The 22,062-nt window shown below is 54.3% G+C and overlaps 3 protein-coding genes across 8 annotated transcripts; 1 reads left to right on the top strand and 2 right to left on the bottom strand.

Moving 5' to 3' along the window:
• Positions 1 to 110: 110 nt before the first annotated feature.
• On the bottom strand, positions 111 to 6,216 carry PRSS53 (serine protease 53). Of its 3 annotated transcripts, XM_082360837.1 has the most exons (11): positions 5,246 to 6,216; positions 4,272 to 4,292; positions 4,004 to 4,166; positions 3,414 to 3,676; positions 3,116 to 3,270; positions 2,753 to 2,972; positions 1,810 to 1,960; positions 1,481 to 1,725; positions 1,249 to 1,394; positions 811 to 1,027; positions 111 to 547 (listed from the first exon to the last, which is right to left on the bottom strand). In XM_082360837.1, the coding sequence occupies exons 1-11, from the start codon at positions 5,301 to 5,303 to the stop codon at positions 438 to 440; spliced, it is 1,749 nt and encodes a 582-aa protein (XP_082216963.1). In that variant the 5' UTR covers positions 5,304 to 6,216; the 3' UTR covers positions 111 to 437. The 3 variants fall into 3 exon arrangements, with proteins under 3 accessions (XP_082216963.1, XP_082216961.1, XP_082216962.1); XM_082360835.1 differs by having other exon boundaries at positions 111 to 1,027; XM_082360836.1 differs by having other exon boundaries at positions 111 to 1,027; positions 1,249 to 1,387; positions 1,477 to 1,725.
• Positions 6,217 to 6,336: 120 nt separating this feature from the next.
• VKORC1 (vitamin K epoxide reductase complex subunit 1) lies at positions 6,337 to 8,461 on the bottom strand. 2 transcript variants are annotated; one of them, XM_082360861.1, is made up of 3 exons: positions 8,213 to 8,459; positions 7,271 to 7,380; positions 6,337 to 6,804 (listed from the first exon to the last, which is right to left on the bottom strand). In XM_082360861.1, exons 1-3 carry the CDS (start codon positions 8,383 to 8,385, stop codon positions 6,596 to 6,598), a joined length of 492 nt encoding a protein of 163 aa, XP_082216987.1. In that variant the 5' UTR covers positions 8,386 to 8,459; the 3' UTR covers positions 6,337 to 6,595. The 2 variants fall into 2 exon arrangements, with proteins under 2 accessions (XP_082216987.1, XP_082216988.1); XM_082360862.1 differs by lacking the exon at positions 7,271 to 7,380 and having other exon boundaries at positions 8,213 to 8,461.
• Positions 8,462 to 15,310: 6,849 nt separating this feature from the next.
• BCKDK (branched chain keto acid dehydrogenase kinase) lies at positions 15,311 to 20,117 on the top strand. 3 transcript variants are annotated; one of them, XM_082360833.1, is made up of 12 exons: positions 15,311 to 15,515; positions 16,104 to 16,470; positions 16,596 to 16,664; positions 16,759 to 16,869; positions 17,167 to 17,214; positions 17,295 to 17,414; positions 17,913 to 18,011; positions 18,216 to 18,289; positions 18,620 to 18,748; positions 18,838 to 18,927; positions 19,410 to 19,568; positions 19,662 to 20,117. In XM_082360833.1, exons 2-12 carry the CDS (start codon positions 16,276 to 16,278, stop codon positions 19,804 to 19,806), a joined length of 1,239 nt encoding a protein of 412 aa, XP_082216959.1. In that variant the 5' UTR covers positions 15,311 to 15,515; positions 16,104 to 16,275; the 3' UTR covers positions 19,807 to 20,117. The 3 variants fall into 3 exon arrangements, with proteins under 3 accessions (XP_082216959.1, XP_082216958.1, XP_082216960.1); XM_082360834.1 differs by having other exon boundaries at positions 15,424 to 15,515; positions 16,104 to 16,486; XM_082360832.1 differs by lacking the exon at positions 16,596 to 16,664 and having other exon boundaries at positions 15,315 to 15,515.
• Positions 20,118 to 22,062: the final 1,945 nt, after the last annotated feature.

Consider the following 22,062-nt stretch of genomic DNA (forward strand, 5'->3'; position numbering starts at 1 on the left):
AGCCAGATTCCAACACTAGGGAGAGGCAGATTCAGAGAGAGCCATGGGTGGGAATGTTGCCTGTGGAAGGGGGGAGCCTTTTACTACAATTTGTAATTTATTTTCTAAAGTCTATTTTGTAACAATTTATTTAAGTTTAAAAATACAGGAAAATTGCTCCCCCCAAAAAAGAAAATTTCAAAGTACATGGCTGGTACTGGTTGTATCTGAGGGGATGACGAATAGGGAAAGCTGGGGATGCCTGCGTTGGACCGCAGAGCTGGACGTGGAGGGGGCACCCACAGGGGAGGTCTCCCTGTCCTGCAGAGGGGAGCGGGGGCAGCTGTCGGTCGGGGCAGGCTCCTTCCCAGAGCCCATTGCGCTGTCGGGCCTGCCCCAGTGGGGGACGGGGTCATGGGGGATGGCAGAGGGGCAGGGGCAGTGACGCAGGAATTGCCTCACTGTGACTGCAGTGTCCCAGAGCCACCTGTCAACAACCGGCTGGCTGGCCGGTCAGGGAGAGGAAGGAGGGTGGGGCTGGCCTCGTCCTCACAGCTTCCCTCCCTTCCTGCCTTAGAGGAAGAGGAAGGAGGCGCTCCTCAGCCCCCATGACAGATGAGAAAAGTTTGGTCCGAAGAGGTTGAGAGGCGTGCTCTCCCAGTCAAACAGTGACAAGAGCCAGAATTTGAATCCAGATGGGTCCGTCCACTGCTCCACCCCACCCAGGGCAGCTAGAGGTGGGTCAGGCCAGACCCTGCCCTGCCCTGCCCCAGGTCGAGAGAGAAGGTGTCTGCGGAGGCAGTGTTGGCACGAGGCCCCAGGGCCACGTACTCTTGTTAGCTGGGCAGCTTTCAGGCTCGGCCTCAGGCCCTGGCTCCTCAGCGAAGTAGACCCGCCATTCCAAACTGCTGACCCAGTTCTCATACGTGGGGAGCACTGTAAAGACGGCAGGCCTCGCCGGGCCTTCGCAGGCATCTCCGAAGCTGTGCAGCCCAGCCAGGAACCACGTGCCCCTCACTTCGTGCACCAGCGGTGTCCCCGACAGGCCCTGTCAGGGGTCAGGGGACACCAGTGACTTCCTTTTCTCCCTAGGCAGTGTCACGGGGCAGAAGGGGCTGAGGCTGGGGCTGGGGGTCTGGCTGTTTGGGAGCCAGTTGGCAGAAAGGCTGAGTTTCGGTGAGAGGTCTGAGGCCAAGCCTGGCAGAAGGTCTGTTCATGAGTGGCAGGGCGAGGGGTCCGTGGGGTGAGGACAGGGGGAGTGGGGCTCACCTCACAGCCGGGCGGCTCACCCACAGCACTGGTGCACGCCATCTGCGGCAGAATGGGGGTTCTGTCGCTTCCAAGGGCTGCGTACAGGCGGCTACAGGCCCTGGGCCCCAGGAGGGTCACAGGCACTGTCTGAAGGGAGCTGGTGCCTGCAGGGCGACGGAGAAGACCCAGCTGCTGCCTCGGCCTCTAGGCTAGATGCACAGCTGCTGGTGGCCCTGTCCTACCTACGTACCTGCTCCTTGGTGGGCTAGCCCCAGGACCCAGCCGTGTTCCCCATCAGGCAGGCGGTGGTCCGCGTAGGGCAGGCAGAGGGGCCGCAGGCTGGAGCCCAGTGTTACGGGCTGGGCCAGCAGCAGGAGGGCCACGTCATAGCCCCCCTCTGGGTGGGTATACATCCCATGCAGGATGACTTTCTTCAGGCCCCGCTCCTCTGGTCCGGCCCCCAGGCCTACAGTCCATTCCTCTGGGGTCTGGCGCCTGTGCAGGGACAGCATTGACAGCACTGGGTGGCAGGGCTGCCAGCAAGGGTGGGGGCACAAAGGCAAGGGAGACGGGACTCACCCAGTGAAGCAGTGGGCAGCAGTCAGCACCACCTCCTCTGACACCAGGGCTCCGCCACAGGCCAGCTTCCCTTGGTGCTTCAGCCTGGCGTCCCAGGGCCGTGGGGAGGGAGCTTCTGCCTGGGGGCCTTCTCTCCTCAAGGATCCACAGGCTGAGACAGACAGATTACATCATCTGCCTTCCTGCTAAGTGCTCACTGCGTGCCAGGCCCCGTGCTAAGCGCTTCCCATGTGCTATCAACCATCCTCACAATATCCTTTTAAGTTGAATCTTGGTTACCCTAATTACCGAAGGTAACCAAAGTTCCAGAGGGCTTAAGTGACTTTCTAGCTCACTAACCACAGGCAAATAGCCAACTTGAGATTCAAAACCCAGGGCCTAAGCTTTTAACTCTGATGGTCCAGGATCATGGGAGTGGCCTGCTCATCATTCCCTACCCCGCCTGTCTGCACCCCTCTGGGCTTGGAGTGGCCCCAGAACTCCTGGCTCACTGGTGCTTCTCTTAACATCAAGATAGAGCTTCCGTCTCAGGAATTATTTTGCATGCAGTTTGCATGTTAGTCACTTACTGCCAGAATTAATGCCCCACTGAGTGGGAGCCCTGCCCTCTCCAATCTCATGGAGTTCCTGCTTGGAAATTTGCAGCCTACTCCAAAACCTTCAGCCAGATCCCAGAAATTCCTCTTCTTACCTTAACCCCAAATTCATAAAGTTCCAAAGCATCTATGCCTCTTAGCCGTAAATGGAGCTGTTCCCATCCTGGGGGCTGAAAGGGGCCCTATAAGCCCCCTCATTAGCCCCTGGTAGCGTGTGGATACCCTGTATCAGTTTTCTATTCTGAGCTGAAATTTGTTCCACTGTGGCTTCCACCTGCTGCCCAGAAGTCATGCAGCCCTGGGGGGAGGTCCCCACACGTCCCGCTCCTGACACCCGCTGCTCATACCTACACAGCTGTCCTCATCACTGATCTCTGGGGTCTCAGGGTCCTGGGCTAGGAAGGCTGACCCCTGAGCTTGAGCCTGGAGCCAGGAGCTGTGAGCAGTCACGTCGGTCAGCAGCACAGGAGTGTCTTCCTGGGCACAGCCTGTTGCAAAACTGATGATCCCAGCTTGAACCCAGTGTCCGTCAGGTTCGCGGCACAGCACAGGGCCCCCGGAATCTCCCTGGAGCCGGGAAGTGTTGTCAAGGACAGATACCTGAGCCCCAGCCCTGGGTGGACACCCTCTACGTGTGGTCCTTCCACCAGTCCCTGTGGATTGAGTGCCCAGCCCCCTCCTGTTCCCTTCCCTTGTCCTCCCCCTCAGACCTGACAGGGCCCCTGCACCCCGGGCTGGGGACCTCCACACAGCATCCCAGGCCGGGCCGGGCTGGCCAGCAGCCGCTGATGCAGGCGGTTGTAGAGACAGTTACACGTGGGGCGGCTGATTAGACGCAGGCGTATATTCCGTAGGGCCCTGGGAACTGGCGAAAGAGAGGGGTTTGGGGCTGGAGTCTGGGCTCGGAGGAGCAAGGGAGACTGGGAACGGGGACAGTTGGCAGCTGAGGCTGTGTGACCTTGGGCAAGCAGAGTGCCCCTCTGGGCTCCAGCCTGGGCCAGCACTTACCGTCATTGTCCTGATCCCAGCCAGTGGCCCAGCAGTGGGTCCCAAAGGGGAAGCGATGGGCAGGTTGAGGCAAGCAGAGGGGTGTGTGGGCCATGGGGTGGGCGAGCCGTAGCAGGGCCAGGTCCGAGCCCTGGCTGTAGTGCTTAAAGGCCCCAGGCAGCTGCAGAGCTGTCACCCCCACCTCCTCAGCCCCTGGGCTCAGCCCCTCATCCTTCAGAGAACCCAAGACAACTGACCAGGAGTGCAGTTCCGTGACTGCCGCCCTGCAAGTGGGGGGAACAAGACCCAGGCATTGAGTGCAAAGGGGGACGGTGACACCGTGGGAGACAGCACAAAGTGGGTGAAAGATGGACAGAAAACCTGTGGCTTTAAGCAAGGTCCATCCTTCTCCCAATTCAGTTGTCTCATTTGTAAGGTTTCTACCATGAAGGGTCGTTAGGATTAACTTGATAGTACGTACCTGGCACATGGCATATTTTTAATAAATGGTACTTTGTTACTCTAGGGGCAGGGCTCAGTCTTGCGGGGCTTGGGGACAAATCATTCACCCCCAAAGCCAGAAACCCTGTTTGACCGCAGCCGTGACTCACTTTTCGAAGCAGTGGGCCGCAGTGAGGACCCAGCTGTCCGCCACCAGGGACCCGCCGCAGATGTGGGCCCCCTGCCTCCTCACACTGGCCTGCCACGGCCACTCGCCAGGCACCGTGCTGCCCTCCTGAGGCGTGGAGGGACCAGGGCCACGCCGCCCGCATGCTGTGGAGAGGCGGGGGTCAGGCTGACAGCAGGCCCCTGTCCTGCCCTCACCCCTGGCCCGACCCAGACCCAAGTAAGGCCCAGCCCCATGGCCCCAGAGCTTACCACGCTGAGCCGCTTGAAGACCTGGGAAGAGAGAGACACAGGTGAGCCTTGGGGCAGGGAGCCTTACCTGCCCGGTCCAGCGTTGGTAGAGGGGACAGGTTTGGGGGGATTGGTGTGGGTTGCTGCTATGACTCTGTGGCTACCTCACCGGCCCCTCCCAGAATGAAAATATTTATATGAGGTCAAGAAACAGCTTTTATTGGAAGCTATTCAGAGTGTACACTCAGTCATTAATTCTCCTGCCTCAGCCGTGCTCAGCACTCCTGGGCCTGAGCGGCAGGGCCTGGGGTTCAGCTTGGGACCAGGCCAAGCCTCCTCCAGGCCGCAGAACCCCCAACTCCTGCCCCCACCGCTGAGTCAGAGAGGCGGCCTGTGCATGTGGAAAGCGTTAGCTTAATTGTGCCCTGCGCTGCAGAGGCCTAAGAGGAATAATTAGAGGCCTGCGTCATGTCCAAGTTGGGGAGGGCGTCAAGAGATTGAGACTCACCCCGCCCCTGTTCTGACGACCTGGGCTCTGCCACCTTTCCAGAAACCATCAGAGACTCTACCAAAGGGTCCCCTGCCCTGCCTCTTCCCCATCACAGGCACACACAAACACACCATTGAACATCTACGCCAGGAGAGACGGGACGTATGTAAAGGTGGGGAGACTGAGGCCACAGAGCCCCAGAACTTGCCTAAGGTCATTCTGGAAGTAGAGAGGCAGACGGGGCCACAGGGCGCACACACAGGCATAATGACAGTTCCTCCAGACACAGACTATAATCCAGCCCAAGGAAATCATACCCATTTGGACACAGGCGGCCACATACCCCTCCCCCACCACACAGCCGGACACGGTCACGTTGCCACAGGCTGACTGTGGCCTCCCGGGCAGGCGCTCTCTCACACATCAAGCTGCAGGGGGCTGCTGGGGTAGAGAACAGCCCCCGAACCCCACCATACCGCCTACCCCCCAAACACGGGTGACTCACCCTCTATGAAGACCACGGCTCCCAGGATGAGCAGCCTCGGTCCCCAGCTCCCCTTCATGCTGCTCCAAGCCACTCTGCCGCCTGTGCTCTGGGTTCTCCGAGAAGCCACCTGGGTCTCCCTAGCTCCACCTCTGCTCCACCCCCAACTTCCTAGGAGTCAGGTGTCATTGCTTTTCCTGGGCTGGAAGGGAGCCAGCAGCTTCCAGCTCTGGGGCTGTGGCTGTGTGACCCTGGGCTGTTCACCGCCTCTCCCTGGGCCTCAGCCTTGGCCACACTGCCTGGGTTCAAATCCCAGTTCCCCCTAACACTTGAGTGACCTTGGACAGTTAGCCCGTTTGTGCCTTGTCTGAAAAACTCCACAAACTGTTGAGTGTAAAAGTGCTTAGACCGAAGCCTGACGGAGTAAACTTGCTCCCGAGCGTGGGAGCTGTCCCATTGGAACAGGTGAAGGGCATGGTGGGCAGGCCTTCCCCAGTTCTCACTCTTCATTTCAGCTTCCCTCCCAGGCTTGGATCCAAATGGGTTTCATATATCTTCTCCTATTTTGATTCAGAGGCAGGGTGTACAGGGCTAGGTGTCAAGGGGCCAGGCTCTCTGCTTCTTGCTGGCTACGAGACTAGCAAATCTCAATGCCTCTCTGCCACCTTCCCGGGAAACAGGGTTACATGGTGCCCACCTTCCTCACAGGTGTTGGAAGACTCAATTAGGAGGGAGGAACACTCAGGGTGCATCCTTTTCCTCTTCCTGACTTCTAACTCAGAACAGACCAGACTGTTCAGGGACCCTGACCCCAACTCAGAGGCAGCTGTGGCTGCACAGAACCAGAAAGGTAGCTCTCACATGCTTGGCTGTCCCAGAAGACAAGGCCTGGCTTCTGTGGGTAGGAGGCACAAGCTGCCAGCCCATTTCCTGGGGGTGGGGGCTGATGGCACCCCAGGTCTTGCTGACTCCACATACTGGAAAAGGGACTAACTACCCTTCCAGCAGGCCCTCCACTCTCCCTCTGACTCATATCTTCCCATCCCAGAGGAGGAAAGACTGGGAAAGCCCCAACACTAAGGTCCCGGGCAGACAGATGGCTCAGACTTGGCTAATTTATTTAAGGAATTTTATTGCTCTGAACCATCCCTCCTTGGGCAATAGCAGGAACTTTGGAAACCAGTCTTTGGGGACAGAGCCAGAGGCACTAAGGTGAGGGAAACAGTGTGGCATGTTTGGTCCATTGTCCTGTGTGGGAGTATGGCAGGGGGCAGGTTGCAGACTCTTCTAAGGATCCAGACGTAGCCTCCTTGGGCAAAGATCACAAGCCAAAGCAGAGGAGATGAGGTCAGCCTGGCTTGGGGTGAGGGCTCAGTGCCCCTTGACCTTGCCCTGGGGTTCCTGGACTTCCCGGAAGCTCAGCACCATCAGGCCCACATTGATGGCATAGGTGGTGATGCAAACAATGCAGAAATCATAGAGCACGAAGAACAGGATCCAGGCCAGGTAGACAGAACCAGCTAGAGACACCAGGGAACTCAACACCAGCAGGACAGATGCCCAGCGGCCCTGTAGGCAACCTGCAAGGCAGAAAAGGGTCAGGCATGGGCTTCAGGGACTGGCTACCTCTAGAACACGCCATGACTCCATAGTGCCACCCAGATGGCAGGGGCTACTGGGGAAGAGTCTCTAAAATGAGAGGCTCTGACAGACTCCGCCAAGGCCTTGGTTCTCCTATCTGTTCAATGATCCCTGGGACCCAAATAGTGAATTTTCCTGCTGAGCTCTACATGAGATGAAAGATAAGCAACCCTTGGTTTTCCCCCAGAAAGGAACTTCTGAGTCTTGTCCAGAAAACTGGGCTCCTATGAAGTCTCTAAGGGCCCTTCTGGCTCTGACAGTAAAGACTCGTTTAGGTTCCCACCTCCCGGGTGCTCAGTGATGAGCAGTTGGCCATCAGATGTCTGGGTCATCAAGATTGCAAGGGATGGGGCTGGGCTGGCCAAGACGGGAAGGGGCCTGTCATGAGAGGGTAGGGCCACTCACCTAACAACAACTGTAGTGTGTAGAAGATGCAACCGAATATGCTGTTGGATTGATTGAGGACGCTGTCCTTGCCCAGTACGTGTTCCACCAGTCCGAAGCCCCGGCCCCACCTGGTGGAGGGGAGGGCCCAGGTTAGGAGTGTCAACTGAGTGCCATGGGCCTTATCCTGGGAGGGTTATTTCCAAGAAGCCATCTGGGCTGTCCTTCCCCTTCTAGCCCTTCCCCCAACCCCCACATGAGTCCAAGGGTCAATGGCCTCCGGGAACAGCCTTTCTTTGGCAAGGACAGGATTCCATGTCACTGCCCCTATCCACCCCCATCCCCAGGTCACACCTGGCCATGGCTCCCCCATAGGCTCCTCTTTTCATCCTAGACCTTCAATAAGTCTTAAGATGGCAAGGTGAGTATAACCCTTTACCTTGCTTTACAGAGTTACTAAAGACTGGGAAACCAGGGCAGAATCTCTCTGCCCTGGACCCCTAAATCTCCAGCGCCCCGGCCACCCTCTCCCCTATTCTGTTTTAGGTCATCCCACTAACCTAGACCCTCAAGCATAGCCAGATCTGGCCACCTTGTCCCCAGGCAAAGCCATCCTTAAGACCATAATCAAAATAAATTTAAAAAAAAGACCATAATCGGTCCCTACACTCGACCCCACCTCCCCGTCCTGCCCGGTCACTTATTCCTTGTCATCAGGATTCACGTGCACTCCCTCGAATAACCCCAGTCCCCAGCACTATCTGCCTCCTCTACTCCACACTCCTATCTCGGACACACCCGTCTCGCCAGGCAACGCCCCCTTGAGCAGTACGGCTCCGTGTGTCCGCTCCCCGGGCATCCCAATCCCAGATTCATCTGGCAACCTGGTCGCCATGCACACCTGGTCCCCATGCACCGCTCCTACGAGCAGCGGGTCCCCCAAGGCTTCACTCCCACGCGCACCTGGAGGAGAAGACGCGCGAACAGCTGATGGCGGTGCCCACGTCGCAGAGCGCGCGGTAATCCCGGTCCCGGGCGCGCGCCGCCTTCACGTGCAGCGCGTAGAGAGAGAGTCCTAAGCCCGCGAGGCAGAGAGCGAGCCGCACCCACCCAGGGCTCCGCCAGGTACTGCCCATGTCTTCTGGTCCCGCCGGAGGCGCCAGCCGGAAGGGAACCAGCCACGGAGCAGCGGCGGGGCCGGATTTGGCCACGCCCTCTCCCGCCCGTCTGGCTGGGCGATTGGCCTGTTGGTCTCACACTTCCTGATCCAATTGGCTGTTCCCAGGATTTGGCAGGAGTGCTGCCGGGGTACGAAAACTGCTGAGGAATGCTGGGACTGGAAAACCAGATTAAGGGACGTGGGTACTTACTGATGTGACGGCCTGCCAGGCATGATGGGAATTGTAGTCGGGGTGGCCTCAATGCCTCAAGGGTAATGGAGTCTCCGGAGTTTTAAAAATTTTATTAATCGGGCTAACAGTATATAGCGTTTACTCTAGCCCAAGCCCTGCTCTAACTTTGGAACATCCATGAACTAGAGACCAGCGGATCGGGGAATCCAGCGAATACTGCGATCCGATCAAGAACCAAGCGTTTTCCCTGAAATTACTATCTCAGACATTATTAGGATTATAACCTCCAATCCGCCTAGTTTGCCCAGCTATTCCCTCCTGCTGCACCAGCGCCTCCTGCTGGCCGATCTCTCTCTCTTCGTCTCTCCCCCACATGCCCCGCTCCATCACCTCCGCCATACCCTTGACAGTATCCTAACCTCTGTTCTATTGTGGCGCCACCTGGCGAAACCTGAGCCCGGATCAACCCAACAGTGCCTCCTTTCCAAGCCTTTGGTGGGCTAGCTGAGCTCCCCCACTTCACAGACATAGCATCTATTGATGACCCCTCTCACCTATACTTCCCCTTCCTTCCAATTTGCATTGAAACTTTTCCCCATTTTAGAAGTTGCAACAAATATCCCTTTACAATCAAGTTTTTGGAAGATTTTACACTCCCAGTCTTTACTTCCTCACCTCTTCCTTGCTGCCCAGCACACCATAAACTAGCTCCTGCCCCCAATACTCCCCTGACAACTTATGGCTGGTGTCACCAGGATGCTAAATTCAATACATATTTTTCAGTTCTTATCATGCTTGGCCTCCCAACAGTATTAATCACTGTTGGGCATTCCTTCCTGGGAACTCTGTCTTCCTCTGGCTTCTGTGATACTTCGCTCTCCTAATGGCCCTCCTCCTTCTCTGGCTGTTCCTTCTCAGGCCCATTCCTTTTCTTCCAGACAACGTGGCCAGTGGAATAATGGCTCCTAAAGATGTCGGTGTCCTAATTCCTGGGACCTGTGAACATGTTAGTTTACGTAGCAAATGGGAATTAAAGGTTGCAGATGGAATTAAGGCTACTAATCTGCTGATTTTAAAACAGATTATCCTATGGATCCAATGTAATCACAAAGGTCCTTAAAAGTGAAAAAGGGCAGCAGAAGAAGAGATTCAGAGGAAGGTGTGACTATAGAGGAAAAGCACAAAGAGATGCAGTGTTGCTGGCTTTGAAGATGGAGAAAGGGTGTCATGAGCTAGGGAATGTGGGTGGCCTGTAGTAGCAGGAAGAGTTGAAGAAATAGATTCTCCCCTAGAGCCTCCAGAGAGGAATTTTTTTTTTTTTTTTTTGGCCCAGCCATGTGGCTTTCAGGATCTTAGTTCCCTGACTAGGGATCAAACCTGTGACCCCTGCATTTGAAGGGCAGAGTCTTAACCACTGGACCACCAGGGAAGTCAAAATTCATGTTTTTTTTTTTTTTTTTTCATGTTGTTTTAAGTCACTAAGTTTGTGGTAGTTTGTTATAGAAACAATAGGAAACTAATACAGAGGACTAAGACTTAGACCAGTTTCTCACTTCTTTCCATAGTTTTCTGGAGTGTTCCTATTATCCATGACTGACTTCCCCCCGAATGAGTCATCTAAGAGGGAGCAAGGTGGAAACCACAGTATCTTTATGACTTAGCCTTGAAAGTCCCACATTGTCATTTATCCTATTCTGTCAGGTCAGCCCTGTTCAATGTGGGAAGAGACTACAGAGGGATATAAATACCGGGAGGTGGGAATCATTGAGGATTTACTGCTGTTCAACAAATCACCACAAAAATAATGACTTAAGAGAAAACCAATCATTTTAGTTTCTCTCAGTTTTTAGGGGTTAGGCATTCAGTACGAGAATTTTGGCTGGGTAGTTCTGGCTCACATAACTGTGGTCAGATGCTGGCTAATGCTGGAACGATGGGAGGCTGATAACCTGGCCTCTCTCTCTCTTCTTGCAGTCTCAGGGGCTGTTCGTGAATCCGTGTAGCCTCTCCGTAGGCACTAGTTTGGGCTTCCTCACAGCATGGCAGACTCCAGGCTACAATAGCCAGTTTCCAAAGTTGTCTTCAATGATTTCCACCTCCTGGGATTCATAACATTGTGTAGTTTCTTCCCACACGAAATAGGGCTGATCTGACCCAGTAGGATAATACAGAAATGATGGTTTGTGACTTTGGCGGCTAAGTCATTAGGATATTGTGGCTTCCATTTTGCTCCCTCTTAGATCACTAACTCTGGGTGAAGCCAGTTGCCATGTTATGAGGACACTCAAGCAGCCCTAAGGAGAGGTCCACTTAGTGAGAAACTGAGGCTTCCTGTCAACAACCAGCACTAACTTGCTAGGCACGTGAGAGAGCCACCCTGGAAGTGGATTCTCTAGCATCAGTCAAGACTTCATGCGACTGTAGTTTTGGGCAACGTGTTTATTTTTTTGGCGGCACCATGGAGCTTATGGGATTTTAGTTCCCTGACTAGGGATCGAACCCGGGCCCTCGGCAGTGAAAACGAAGAGTCCTAACCACTGGACCATCGGGCAACATCTTGACTGCAACCTCATAAGCAACCCTGAACCAGAACCACCTAGCTCAGCTGCTCCCAGATTCCTGACCCAAAGAAACTGTGTGAGATAATAAATGTTTATTGTTTTGAGCTGCTATATTTTGAGAGTAATTTGTCACACAACAATGGACAATTAATACAAGGCAATCAGACTGCTTACATGGTACCTCAGGACTCCAGTAAAAGTTCTGCAGGGAGCCAAGTGGAAGCTGCATCATCTTTTATGATCTAGCTTCATAAGTCATCATATAGTATCCCTTCCACTGTAATCACAAATTTGCTTAGCTCTAATGGGAAGGAACACAGAACTTCACCTCTTGATATGAGAAGCGTCGAAGTCATATTCTAAGAAGTTCGTGTGGGCATGCGGGGTGGGGCATCTTTGGGAAACACAAACTGCCACATGAGGCAACATTATTTCCACCGATGTCTTCCTTTACTCCTTACAGGTCACAGCTTCTGAACTCTGACCTGAGCCCAGATCTCTTTCCTGGGCTCCACACCCCAGAGCAGAAACACTTCTTGGACATCACCATATGGATGTCTCACAGGCCAATCAGATGCAAGGCAATGCACCCCAAACTGAGCTTCTTACCTTCCCCAAACCTGGCCCTTCTCTGGGGTTCCCATTTTAACCATGGGCCCCCCAATCCACCCAAACCACTCCTCCTGGACCACTCTCTCATTCCCTGTAATCTATGCAGACCACTACCTTGACCCAAACCATCATCACCTCCCACCTAGATAAATGCAGTAGCCTCATCTTTGGTCTCTCAGATATATTTGTCTCTTACCCTAAGATACATTCTCCATACAGCAGTCAAAGTACATCTTTATCAAAAATTAAAAGATGTAGTTTTGTCACTCTGCCTTTCAATAGCTCAGAGAAGAAAGCCCAATATTTCTTCCATTTATTTAATAAATGTTTATTGAGCACCTGTTATGTGCCAGGGACTGTGTTAGGGGCACAGGATAAATCAGTATAGCAGACAAATATTCATACTGTGGTCTTACATTTTAGGAAAAAAACTGAGCAATTAATATGATAAATACATAAGTATATAGTATGCTGTCGGTGATACATGCTACGGATAAAATAAAGAGTAAAGCAGAAGGAATTCCCTGGCAGTCCAGTGGTTAGGACTTGGTGCTTTCACTGCCCGGGGCCAGGGTTCAATCCCGGGGAACTAAGATCCCAAAAGTCACACAGTGCGGCCAAATAAATAAATAAATAAGAGTAAAGCAGTGTGAGGGGAATGGGAGTGGTTGCAATTTTAAATAGGATGATCAGGTTGGGCTTCATTCAGCTGACATTTGGGCAAAAGCTTACAGGAGGTGAGGGATTAAGCTATGTGGAAATCTAGGGAAAGGGTGTTCCAGGCAGAGGGCACAGCTCGTGAGAGGTGGAACGTGCCTGGTATGTTGAGGGAACAACAGATGGGCCAGTGTGGCTGTTGCCATGAGTATGGGGGGTGAGGACGGAACGGAAAAAGGGGACGGAGGAGTCGTTCAGTCTTTCTGGGTCTCTGTTGTCCCATCTGTAAAATGAGGATAATCACATTACCTCAGAGGTTCGTTATGAAGATGAAACGAACACATGTAAATCTCTTAGAAGAGCGCCTGACCAACGGGAAGGTGGACTCTTGGGGTGCAAGTCCAACCTCCACCTCCGGGAGGTAGCAGCGAGTCCCGGCCGGGCTGGTCCAGCGTGCAGGGTCAAATGCACTGCCGGCCACGCCGCGGCCACGTGAGCGCCGGGATCTGGCACGCTTCAAGCCATCTTTTGCTTCTCTGCGCACTTCGGCCTTCCCAGCGGGAGCACCCTCCCCTCTCCCTTTTAACGCTGGCTCAAGCCCTGCCTGCCTGCAGCCGCCTCCAGAGCTGAGCGTCCTCCCAGCTTCACTCCAGGGTATCGCCGGGATGCGGGAAAAGAAAGGGTGGGAATGGTGTGGGGGTGAGGGGCGAAGAGAAAATCCAGAGACTCAGGGAGCCCTTTCCTCATGATCTGTGCAGACTTTCCCCCAGTCCCTCAGGCAGGACAGCTGGTGGTGAAGGGTCCCACCTCTGCTGAAGTTTAAAGACAGCTCCAGGGAATTCCTTGGCGGTCCAGTGGTTAGGACTCCATGCTTTCACTGCCGAGGGCCTGGGTTCAATCCCTGGTCGGGGAACTAAGATCCCGCAAGCCACATGGCTCAGCCAAAAAAGAAAAAAAATTTTCAAAAACAAAACAAAACAAACCCCCCAAAACTCCAAAATATCGCCTGCTTCACGTATCCCTTTGCTTTAAAAATTTAAACTATTTAGAAAATACATGACCATGGTGAAGAAAAATCTGGTCAGTATAAGTACACACAAACACACACTGAAAAGTCTCTCTCCCATCATCGCCTGCTTGGAAAAACTGTCTTTTCACTGGTCTCTCTTTGTTTGGTCTCACTGGTCCCAATCACTACCGCCAGAGCATTCTGTCTAAGGAGCAGATCTATCCAGTTAAAACCCTTCAGTGGCTTCTTCTTTTTTTTTTTTTAATTAATTAATTAATTGATTTTATTTTTGGCTGTGTTGAGTCTTTGTTGCTGTGCCGGGCTTTCTCTAGTTGCGGCGAGCGGGGGCTACTCTTCGTTGCGGTGCGCGGGCTTCTCATTGCGGTGGCTTCTTTTGTTGCGGAGCATGGGCTCTAGGTCGCGGGCTTCAGTAGTTGTGGCACTCGGGCTCAGTAGTTGTGGCTCGCAGGCTCTAGAGCTCAGGCTCAGTAGTTGTGGCGCACGGGCTTAGTTGCTCCGCGGCACGTGGGATCTTCCCGGATCAGGGCTGGAACTCGTGTCCCCTGCATTGGCAGGTGGATTCTCAACCACCGCGCCACCAGGGAAGCCCCCTTCACTGGCTTCTTACTACTTCAGGACAAATGCACACTCATCCTTCAAAATCTGGCTCTGGTCACCTCATTCAGCTCCTCTCCTCCCAGACTCCACATGCTCCAGGCTCTTCCCTGTCCTGACATGCCCTTCCCACTCCAGTTCCCAGGCCTGGCCAGTCCTACTCACACTGCACCTATTCCAATTTTCCCAGACCCTATTTGATGCTCCCACAGCCTCCTGTGTGGCTCTTAGCACAACTGATGACACGGAAATTGTCTGTTTTCCTCTTCAGGGCAGGGAAGGGTCTATTTATTTAATTCAACACCAATCTCCTCTCCTTGCACAGAAAAGTCACCTAAACAGTGTCTGTTACTGGCATTAATTAGTAATAATGATAATGTAACAGGGAAGAGCCAAATCTGACTGCATGTTGGATCTGTTTCTTTTACTTTAACCTTTGCTTTCTGCTGCTTTTGTTCACTAAAAGGATACTGTCTATACACAGTGGCCTGCCTCGGGGAACCCTGCCCTTCTGCCTGAATGTTGAATCAAAGTGCCTTTGTTCAGGGAAACATCCGGACCCTGTCGGCCTGTGGATGACTATAAGAAAGAAGAAATTAACACATCCCCTCCCCGAGGCTGGCCATTCCAGGTGATATTTGCAAAACTTTTGGCCTTTTTACTTTACTTCCTCATCTCCTCCCCCTCTCTGTGCTATAAAAGAAACTGGCATCCAAACCCCGATAAGTTGGTTATTTTGAGACTTTAGTCTGCCATCTTCTCGGTCTGCCGAATTGCTTGCCCAACACCTCGTCTCCGATGGCCTGTCGTGCGGCGAGCAGAGCGGGCTTGGACTCGGTAACAATAATAGTAATAATATTAATAATAATAATACCTAGTAGAGTGTTAATTCCATGCTTGGCACTATTCTGGGCACTTTACATATATAAATTAATGTGACCACACAACCCCAAGGTTGGTACAACCTCATTTTACCAATACGGGAATTGAAGTATTGAGTAGTTTAAGTAACTTGCCCCAGATGGTAAGTGGCTGAGCTGGGGGTTGAACCAGGCAGTCTGGTTTCCTTCAAATGAGTCAAGAGCTAGAAGGGAGAAGGACGGGACCTCAGGGGAGGAATCCAGGTAGGGTTTGGTCTGTGCACTTTGCATCTAAGCGTCTTCTCGCCCTCTCGCATTTCTTTTCCAGCAGAAGACAGAGGCCCAGAGAGACCAGATAACTCCGGGAGCCCTGTGGAGAGAGCTGTGCTATTTATTTGGGGACCTGGGAGCAGAGACACAGCCACGATGGGCTGGCGCGAGTTGCGAGTCCTCCGCTCCAAACTACAACTCCCAGGAGGCACCGGGCGCCCATAGCCCACGTGACGTCACGGCGGCAGAGGGCGCCAGCGGCTCGGCCAGCCCGGCCGGTGGACGTTTGGGCCGTTCCTCTCGGACCCCGGCCCTGGCTCTGGCCCCGAGGTAAGTGGACCGACCCGCTCAGACCGTGCCGCGAAGGCTTCGCAGCGCGCGCCCGCCGCCTCCGCCCTTGCTCTGGATTGCTGGAGCGCGCGTGGACTGGGGTTGGGGGGCTGGGGGACTGACATCTACCATATGGGGAAGATCCGGGCCGAACCAAGTGACCCTGCGGAGGGAGGGAACCAGACGGGGACACTCGAGCCGCTGCTTCAACGCAGCCGACCCTGGGGTGCACAATTCTGTGTGCCGCAGGTACGCAGGCCAGACACCGGCCGGGGTCCGAAGGCGCCGGATTAGGGGTCAGCCCCGCCCCCTGAACGAGGGTGCCCGGGATCAGAGGGAGCGGGGGTTGAGGTTTTCGGGCTGGAAGGGTCTAAGGATCCCCTTCCCTCCAGACTACCAGATAGAACATCAGATTGAAGAATAGCAGCCCCGGAAAGCAAGGTTATCCAGGCTCGGCCTGTGTGTGCTTGGGGAAGTGGTTGAAGGGGTGGGCAGAGATTGTCCAAATCTGACTAACCAGTGCTCACGTGGAAAGATAGCGCGCCTGGATTCAGAGCCTTACAACTCCCCCTTCCTCCGCCTTTATAGATGGGAGCTGCTCCTGGAGGCTGAGCTTGTCAGCATCCTCGACCGGCTCTCGCCCCTGAAGTCAGAGAAGTGCCCCTGCCCACCCACACCGTTCCTGCCCCGTTTAGGGGTCGCCTCCATCTATCCGGTCCTCAGCCCTAGTGGCCGCCCAGTTCGACAAAAGAGCAAAACGATGATACTGGCTTCCGTGCTGGGGAGCGGACCCCGGGGCGGGCCAGCACTCTGGCCTCTCTTGGGGCCCGCACTCTCTCTCCGGGCCCGCTCCACATCAGCCACCGATACCCACCACGTGGAGATGGCACGGGAGCGCTCCAAAACAGTCACCTCCTTTTACAACCAATCGGCCATCGATGTGGCAGCGGAGAAGGTGTGCAGCTAGGGCGGTGAGGCCTGGGTCCAGAGCTGGAGTGGGTGTCCAGGGAAGGGGTGGAGCTAATATGATGGGGGCAGGGTGTCAGAGATCCAGTGCTCAAGGGCCCTCTGCCCCTCCAGCCCTCAGTCCGTCTCACTCCGACCATGATGCTCTATTCAGGCCGCTCTCAGGATGGCAGTCACCTTCTGGTAAGACTCCTGCCCCTATTTTTCTCTTGGTCCCTGGAGCTCTGACCCAGCCACTCAGGCCCTGGCCCTAACTTCCTTTCTCTCTTTCTTTTAGAAAAGTGCCCGGTACTTGCAGCAGGAGTTGCCAGTGAGGATCGCTCACCGTATCAAGGGCTTCCGCAGCCTTCCTTTCATCATTGGCTGCAACCCCACCATACTGCACGTGGTAAGGTGGCCTCAAGGGGGCGTCGGTTTCCCTAGTAGAGAGGACCTTAGATCAGTGTGCCCACCGCCCATGGGGCAAATGGGGAGACGGAATCAGAGTGGTAGAGACTTACCTGCCAAAAGGTTTCAGGGCCACAGAAGACTCGAACCCAAGCCTTCATGGATGCTTGAAAGGCCATGATGGGGTTTGAACCAAATGAATTGGGGTGGATGGCAATCCCCATAGGTGGGCACGGGTGGCTGTTCTCTACCTGGTGCCCAGAGCATCCCTGTGAATTCCCACACCTCTTCCTTGCAGCACGAGCTGTACATCCGTGCCTTCCAGAAGCTGACAGACTTCCCTCCGGTGAGGGCTGGGCCAGGGAAGGGTGAGGGGCTGAGAAGTCAGGGCTGGACCATCCAAGCTCATGACTCTGTGGCCTGCAGATCAAGGACCAGGCGGACGATGCCCAGTACTGCCAGCTGGTGCGACAGCTGTTGGACGACCACAAGGATGTGGTGACCCTCTTAGCTGAGGGCCTGCGTGAGAGCCGGAAGCACATAGAGGTCAGGGGCAGCGCAATGGGGGCCCAGGCCTGTTGGGAGGGCCTGGGAAGGGCACAGGGTTTCTTTTTTTTTTTTTTAACATTTTTTGTTTTTGTTTTTATTTTTTGTTTATTTATTTTTGGCTGCGTTGGGTCTTTGTTGCTGCGCGCGGGCTTTCTCTAGTTGCGGCGAGCGGGGGCTACTCTTTGTTGTGGTGCACGGGCTTCTCATTGCAGTGGCTTCTCTTGTTGCGGAGCACGGGCTCTAGGTGAGCGGGCTTCAGTAGTTGTGGCACGCAGGCTCAGTAGTTGTGGTGCACGGGCTCAGTAGTTGTGGCTCGCGGGCTCTAGAGTGTAGGTTCAGTAGCTGTGGCGCACAGGCTTTGTTGCTCCATGGCATGTGGGATCTTCCCAGACCAGGGATCGAACCCGTGTCCCCTGCGTTAGCAGGCAGATTCTTAACCACTGCGCCACCAGGTAAGTCCCAGGCGCAGGGTTTCTGAGCCCCTACTCTTTACAGGATGAGAAGCTCGTCCGCTACTTCTTAGACAAGACGTTGACTTCAAGGCTTGGGATCCGCATGTTGGCTACACATCATCTGGCGCTACATGAGGACAAGGTGGGACGCGGGGACCTGAGACCTACCTGGGAATGTCAAGTGGGGCAGAGGGGACTGAGCCAGGAGCCCCCATGGGTTGGGGACCCGGGCCGAGGGCCTGGGGAGAGCCTTGGGGCTGCTTCCATAGTCTAGAGTTTGCAAGCTTTTGGTGGCCACGGTGTGGGTGGAGGTGATCCTTGGTCCTGACCTTCTTTCTCCTGCCAGCCCGACTTTGTTGGCATCATCTGCACTCGCCTCTCACCAAAGAAGATTATTGAAAAATGGGTGGACTTTGCCAGGTGAGGCTAGAATGGCTAAGGGGGTGACGTCTTCGGGCAGGGAAGGTTTGGGTCTGATCCGTTGCCCAGGGCATGGTCCAGGGCAGGGTTTTTCAACTGTGACACTGTTAACATTTTGGGCCAGATCATTCTTTTTTGTGAGGGGCTGGCCTGTGCTTGTTAGGATGTTCAGAAGGGTCCCCGGCTTCTCACTTGATGCCAGTAATACTCTCCAGCTGTGACAGCCAAAATGTCGCTAGAGATTGCAAAATTTCCCTGGGAGGGTGGGGACAGAATCACCTCCAGTTGAGAACCACTGGTTGAGGTCTGAACCCTTGCTCCTTTCCGCAGACGCCTGTGTGAACACAAGTATGGCAACGCCCCCCGAGTCCGCATCAATGGACATGTGGCTGCCCGTTTCCCCTTCATCCCGATGCCGCTGGACTACATCCTGCCCGAGCTGCTCAAGAATGCCATGAGGTGGGCTGCTGGATATATTGGAAGGGGGCAGACAGGAACTGGGGTGAGGCTGGGGCACCACCACCTACTGGTCTTTTTCCCCTGCATAGAGCCACAATGGAGAGTCACCTAGACACTCCCTACAATGTCCCAGATGTGGTCATCACCATCGCCAACAATGATATCGATCTCGTCATCAGGTTTGCCCTGGGTGGGAGTTGGGGTGGGATGCATGGGGGTTCCGGGCACTGTTTCTGATTTGCTGGATGATTTCAAGCCAGTACCTGCCCCAGTCTGAGATTTAGTTTCTGGTTGGACAAGATATTCTCCAGTCCTGAGATTGCCATGAGCTGGACATGAGTGGATCTGGGGCCAGCTGTGGGCCCCAGGGCCCTGTCCTTGTCAGCAGCTGAGGGACCCAGAGTGGGGAAGGAGTCAGAAATAAACAGTCTGCGGTGCTGGGCTGAGAATAAATGTCAAGTCCTATGAGAAGGTATAAGCAGTTAGTGGCAGAGGTGAGGGTGGAGAAACATAGCTTAAAAAAACAAGGCCCAAGAGTCTAGGTGACCACATTCCATGTCTGCGTGGAAGCGACAGGAAGGCCGACTTAGCACTGTCTGCTTGGGGAGGTAGTGAGCCCCACCAAAGCTGAGCCAAACCCCTGTCGTCGTCATCCTGCCAGGATTTCAGACCGGGGCGGGGGAATCGCTCACAAAGACCTGGATCGGGTTATGGACTACCACTTCACTACGGCTGAGGCCAGCACCCAGGACCCCCGGATCAGCCCCCTCTTCGGCCACCTGGACCTGCACAGTGGCGGCCAGTCGGGACCCATGCACGGGTGAGGCCCCACCTGGCCAGAATGGAGGGGCGGGGGGGCCCCAGGAGACTCAAGCCTCTGAAGCCCGTGTTCTGTCCCCTTGCCCACCCCCAGCTTTGGCTTCGGGCTGCCCACATCGCGGGCCTACGCAGAGTACCTCGGTGGTTCCCTTCGGCTGCAGTCCCTACAGGGCATTGGCACGGACGTCTACCTGCGGCTCCGTCACATCGACGGCCGGGAGGAAAGCTTCCGCATCTGACCCTGCAGCCCTTGGCCTGCTTGCCTGCCCCGGCTGGGCCACACACCCTGGCAGGACCTTCCGAGCCCAGTAGGGTGCCACCCTGCTCCACACACTGCTGCATCTCGGGTCTTAGGGCCCCAAGCAGATGGACTTACGTGGGGCCAGGCACCTCCCCTCCTCGATGGGGTCCACTGCTTCCCCGCCTCCAGGCCTTAGAGGGGATGAAGTGGGGACCCTTGGGGTCTCCAGCACCAGCTCCGTCATTCTTGTTCCTGGGGAACCCCCACTCTGACCTGCTGTTTGTTATTAAAGTTCACATTTTGAATGCCCTCTTGGGCCCCATGTGTGGGCAGGGCAGGTGAGCCTTTGTTTCTGCCCCCATTCAGGTCCCCTGGACCCTTGGGTTTAACTAGTTCATGTTCCAGTCTCTGTCCTCACAGCCTGGCAGACCAGGAATGGAATTGGCTCCGAGTCGCTTGCACATTAGATTTGGTGGGAGTGGGGATGACTTGGGCAGTTTGTGCAAAGACCTTTCATTTATTTCATTTACCAAATGTTTCTGGCTCCCAGACAATATTGAAGGCCCGGGTTGGCCCAGCTTTAGGCCTCAGTTCTGACTCTTCCCTTCCCAGCAGTCACAGGTTGAGGAGGTGTAGGTCACCAGACTAGGCAACTTTCCAAGCCACCTGATTCCTGAACCTGGGTAAGGTTAAAAATACTGTCTGCCAGCTGTGCTTGCTGTTGCCAAGGAAAGGAACACACCAGATTGTGCTCTGGCAGGCCCCAGAGGACAGTGGGGTCCTGGTAGGGAGGGCAAAAGGAAAGGACTCCAGGGAGCAGGTGGTGAGGTGACCGCCTGCCTGTCTTGCCAGGGAAGGAGAAGGCCTGAGGGCCTGCTTGGTGGGACTGGTGATGGAGGTGGGGCACTGAGGGGAGACAGGAATTGTATCTGGTGGTGGGAAACCATAGTGACTTGCCAGGCTGAAAATCCTGTGGCTGCAGGGCAGAGGGGGTGAGACTGGAGAGGTAGGTGGCAGTCAGGGTGAGAGACCTTGAATTTACAGTGAAGAAACATGGGTTTTATCCTGGAGGCAGCAGGGACCCATGGAAGGGTTTTAAGCCAGGAAGGGATGTTTCAGGTTGGGTTCCCTAGAAGCACATCTTAAAAGGAGGATTTGTGTCCGAGTGATTTGTTGAGAAAGTGCTCCCAGAAGGGAGTAGGGGAAGTGGGAAAGGGAAGGGCAGGAGGCCAGGCAAGAGAGCTAAGCTCCACAGTCATTGATGGACTCCTCCACTGGACAATCATTCGTTTAATGTCCCTATTTGAGTGGGACTGGGGAGGTACTTAAAACTCGCTGGCTAAGAACTTCCGTTTTCACCTCTTCTGAGGCAAAATAGCTCTATTAGCTTGAGGGGCAGTTTGCCAAACAAGCCTCTGGTGCTGGCTTTTGAAAGCCCATCAAAGGAAATATGAGCACAGAGAAGCAACAAAAAAAGATTCTAGGGGATCTGGGTGAATCATCTACATAGTTCTAGGGGTGGGTGGAGAGTGGGAAAAGGTACTACAGTTTTAATTTTTTTTTTCTTGCCTTTTATTTCTTCTGTTTCATATGCTGCCAGACAACTGGCATTTACTGCTCCCCCCAAACTTCTTCATTCCCCAAAAGCCAAGTTACCAGCACTTCCCACTGCCATCCCTCACAAATACTTAGACATTTCCTGGTCTATAACCTCATCCTTAGGGCTTGAGCATTACACCCCTCTTAGAATTGTTTCTAAGCCCAATAACCAAATTATAAGTCAAAGATGATTCAGAGAGAGGCCAAAGGGAATGTTTGAGCACCTACCCTGTCTGGTATTGTGCAATACGCTTGTTTTATATACATGAGAGATAAGTATATGGTTCAACCTTTTTATAGTTACATGGCTTATACAGTTTAACCTTTAACGACACTCTGGGAATGGACATACTTTTACAACTTCCCCAGTGTAGGGGCAGAACCCAGGATTTCTCACTCAATAAGCCCCAGATGCTCTCCATTATGTCCACTGCCTTTGGCTAGTTTCTGTTTAGGGGACCTGGTCCTTTCTTTACAAAGGCTTGATTCTGTGAGAGTGACTTATTGGCTGTCCCAGGACACATCCGTCCTGCTTCCCCCACCCCAACTGTCCTTTTCCCACTCTGAACAAGGAAGGCAGTTTCTCCAGTCTTCAAAGACGGGAGACCCGTATTTGGCAGGCGGAAGTGGGCGGCACGGGGATGGGTGTTAATCC

This window comes from Balaenoptera borealis (assembly GCF_965194805.1).
Source record: "Balaenoptera borealis genome assembly, chromosome: 16".
Classification (NCBI taxonomy): Eukaryota; Metazoa; Chordata; class Mammalia; order Artiodactyla; family Balaenopteridae; genus Balaenoptera; species Balaenoptera borealis.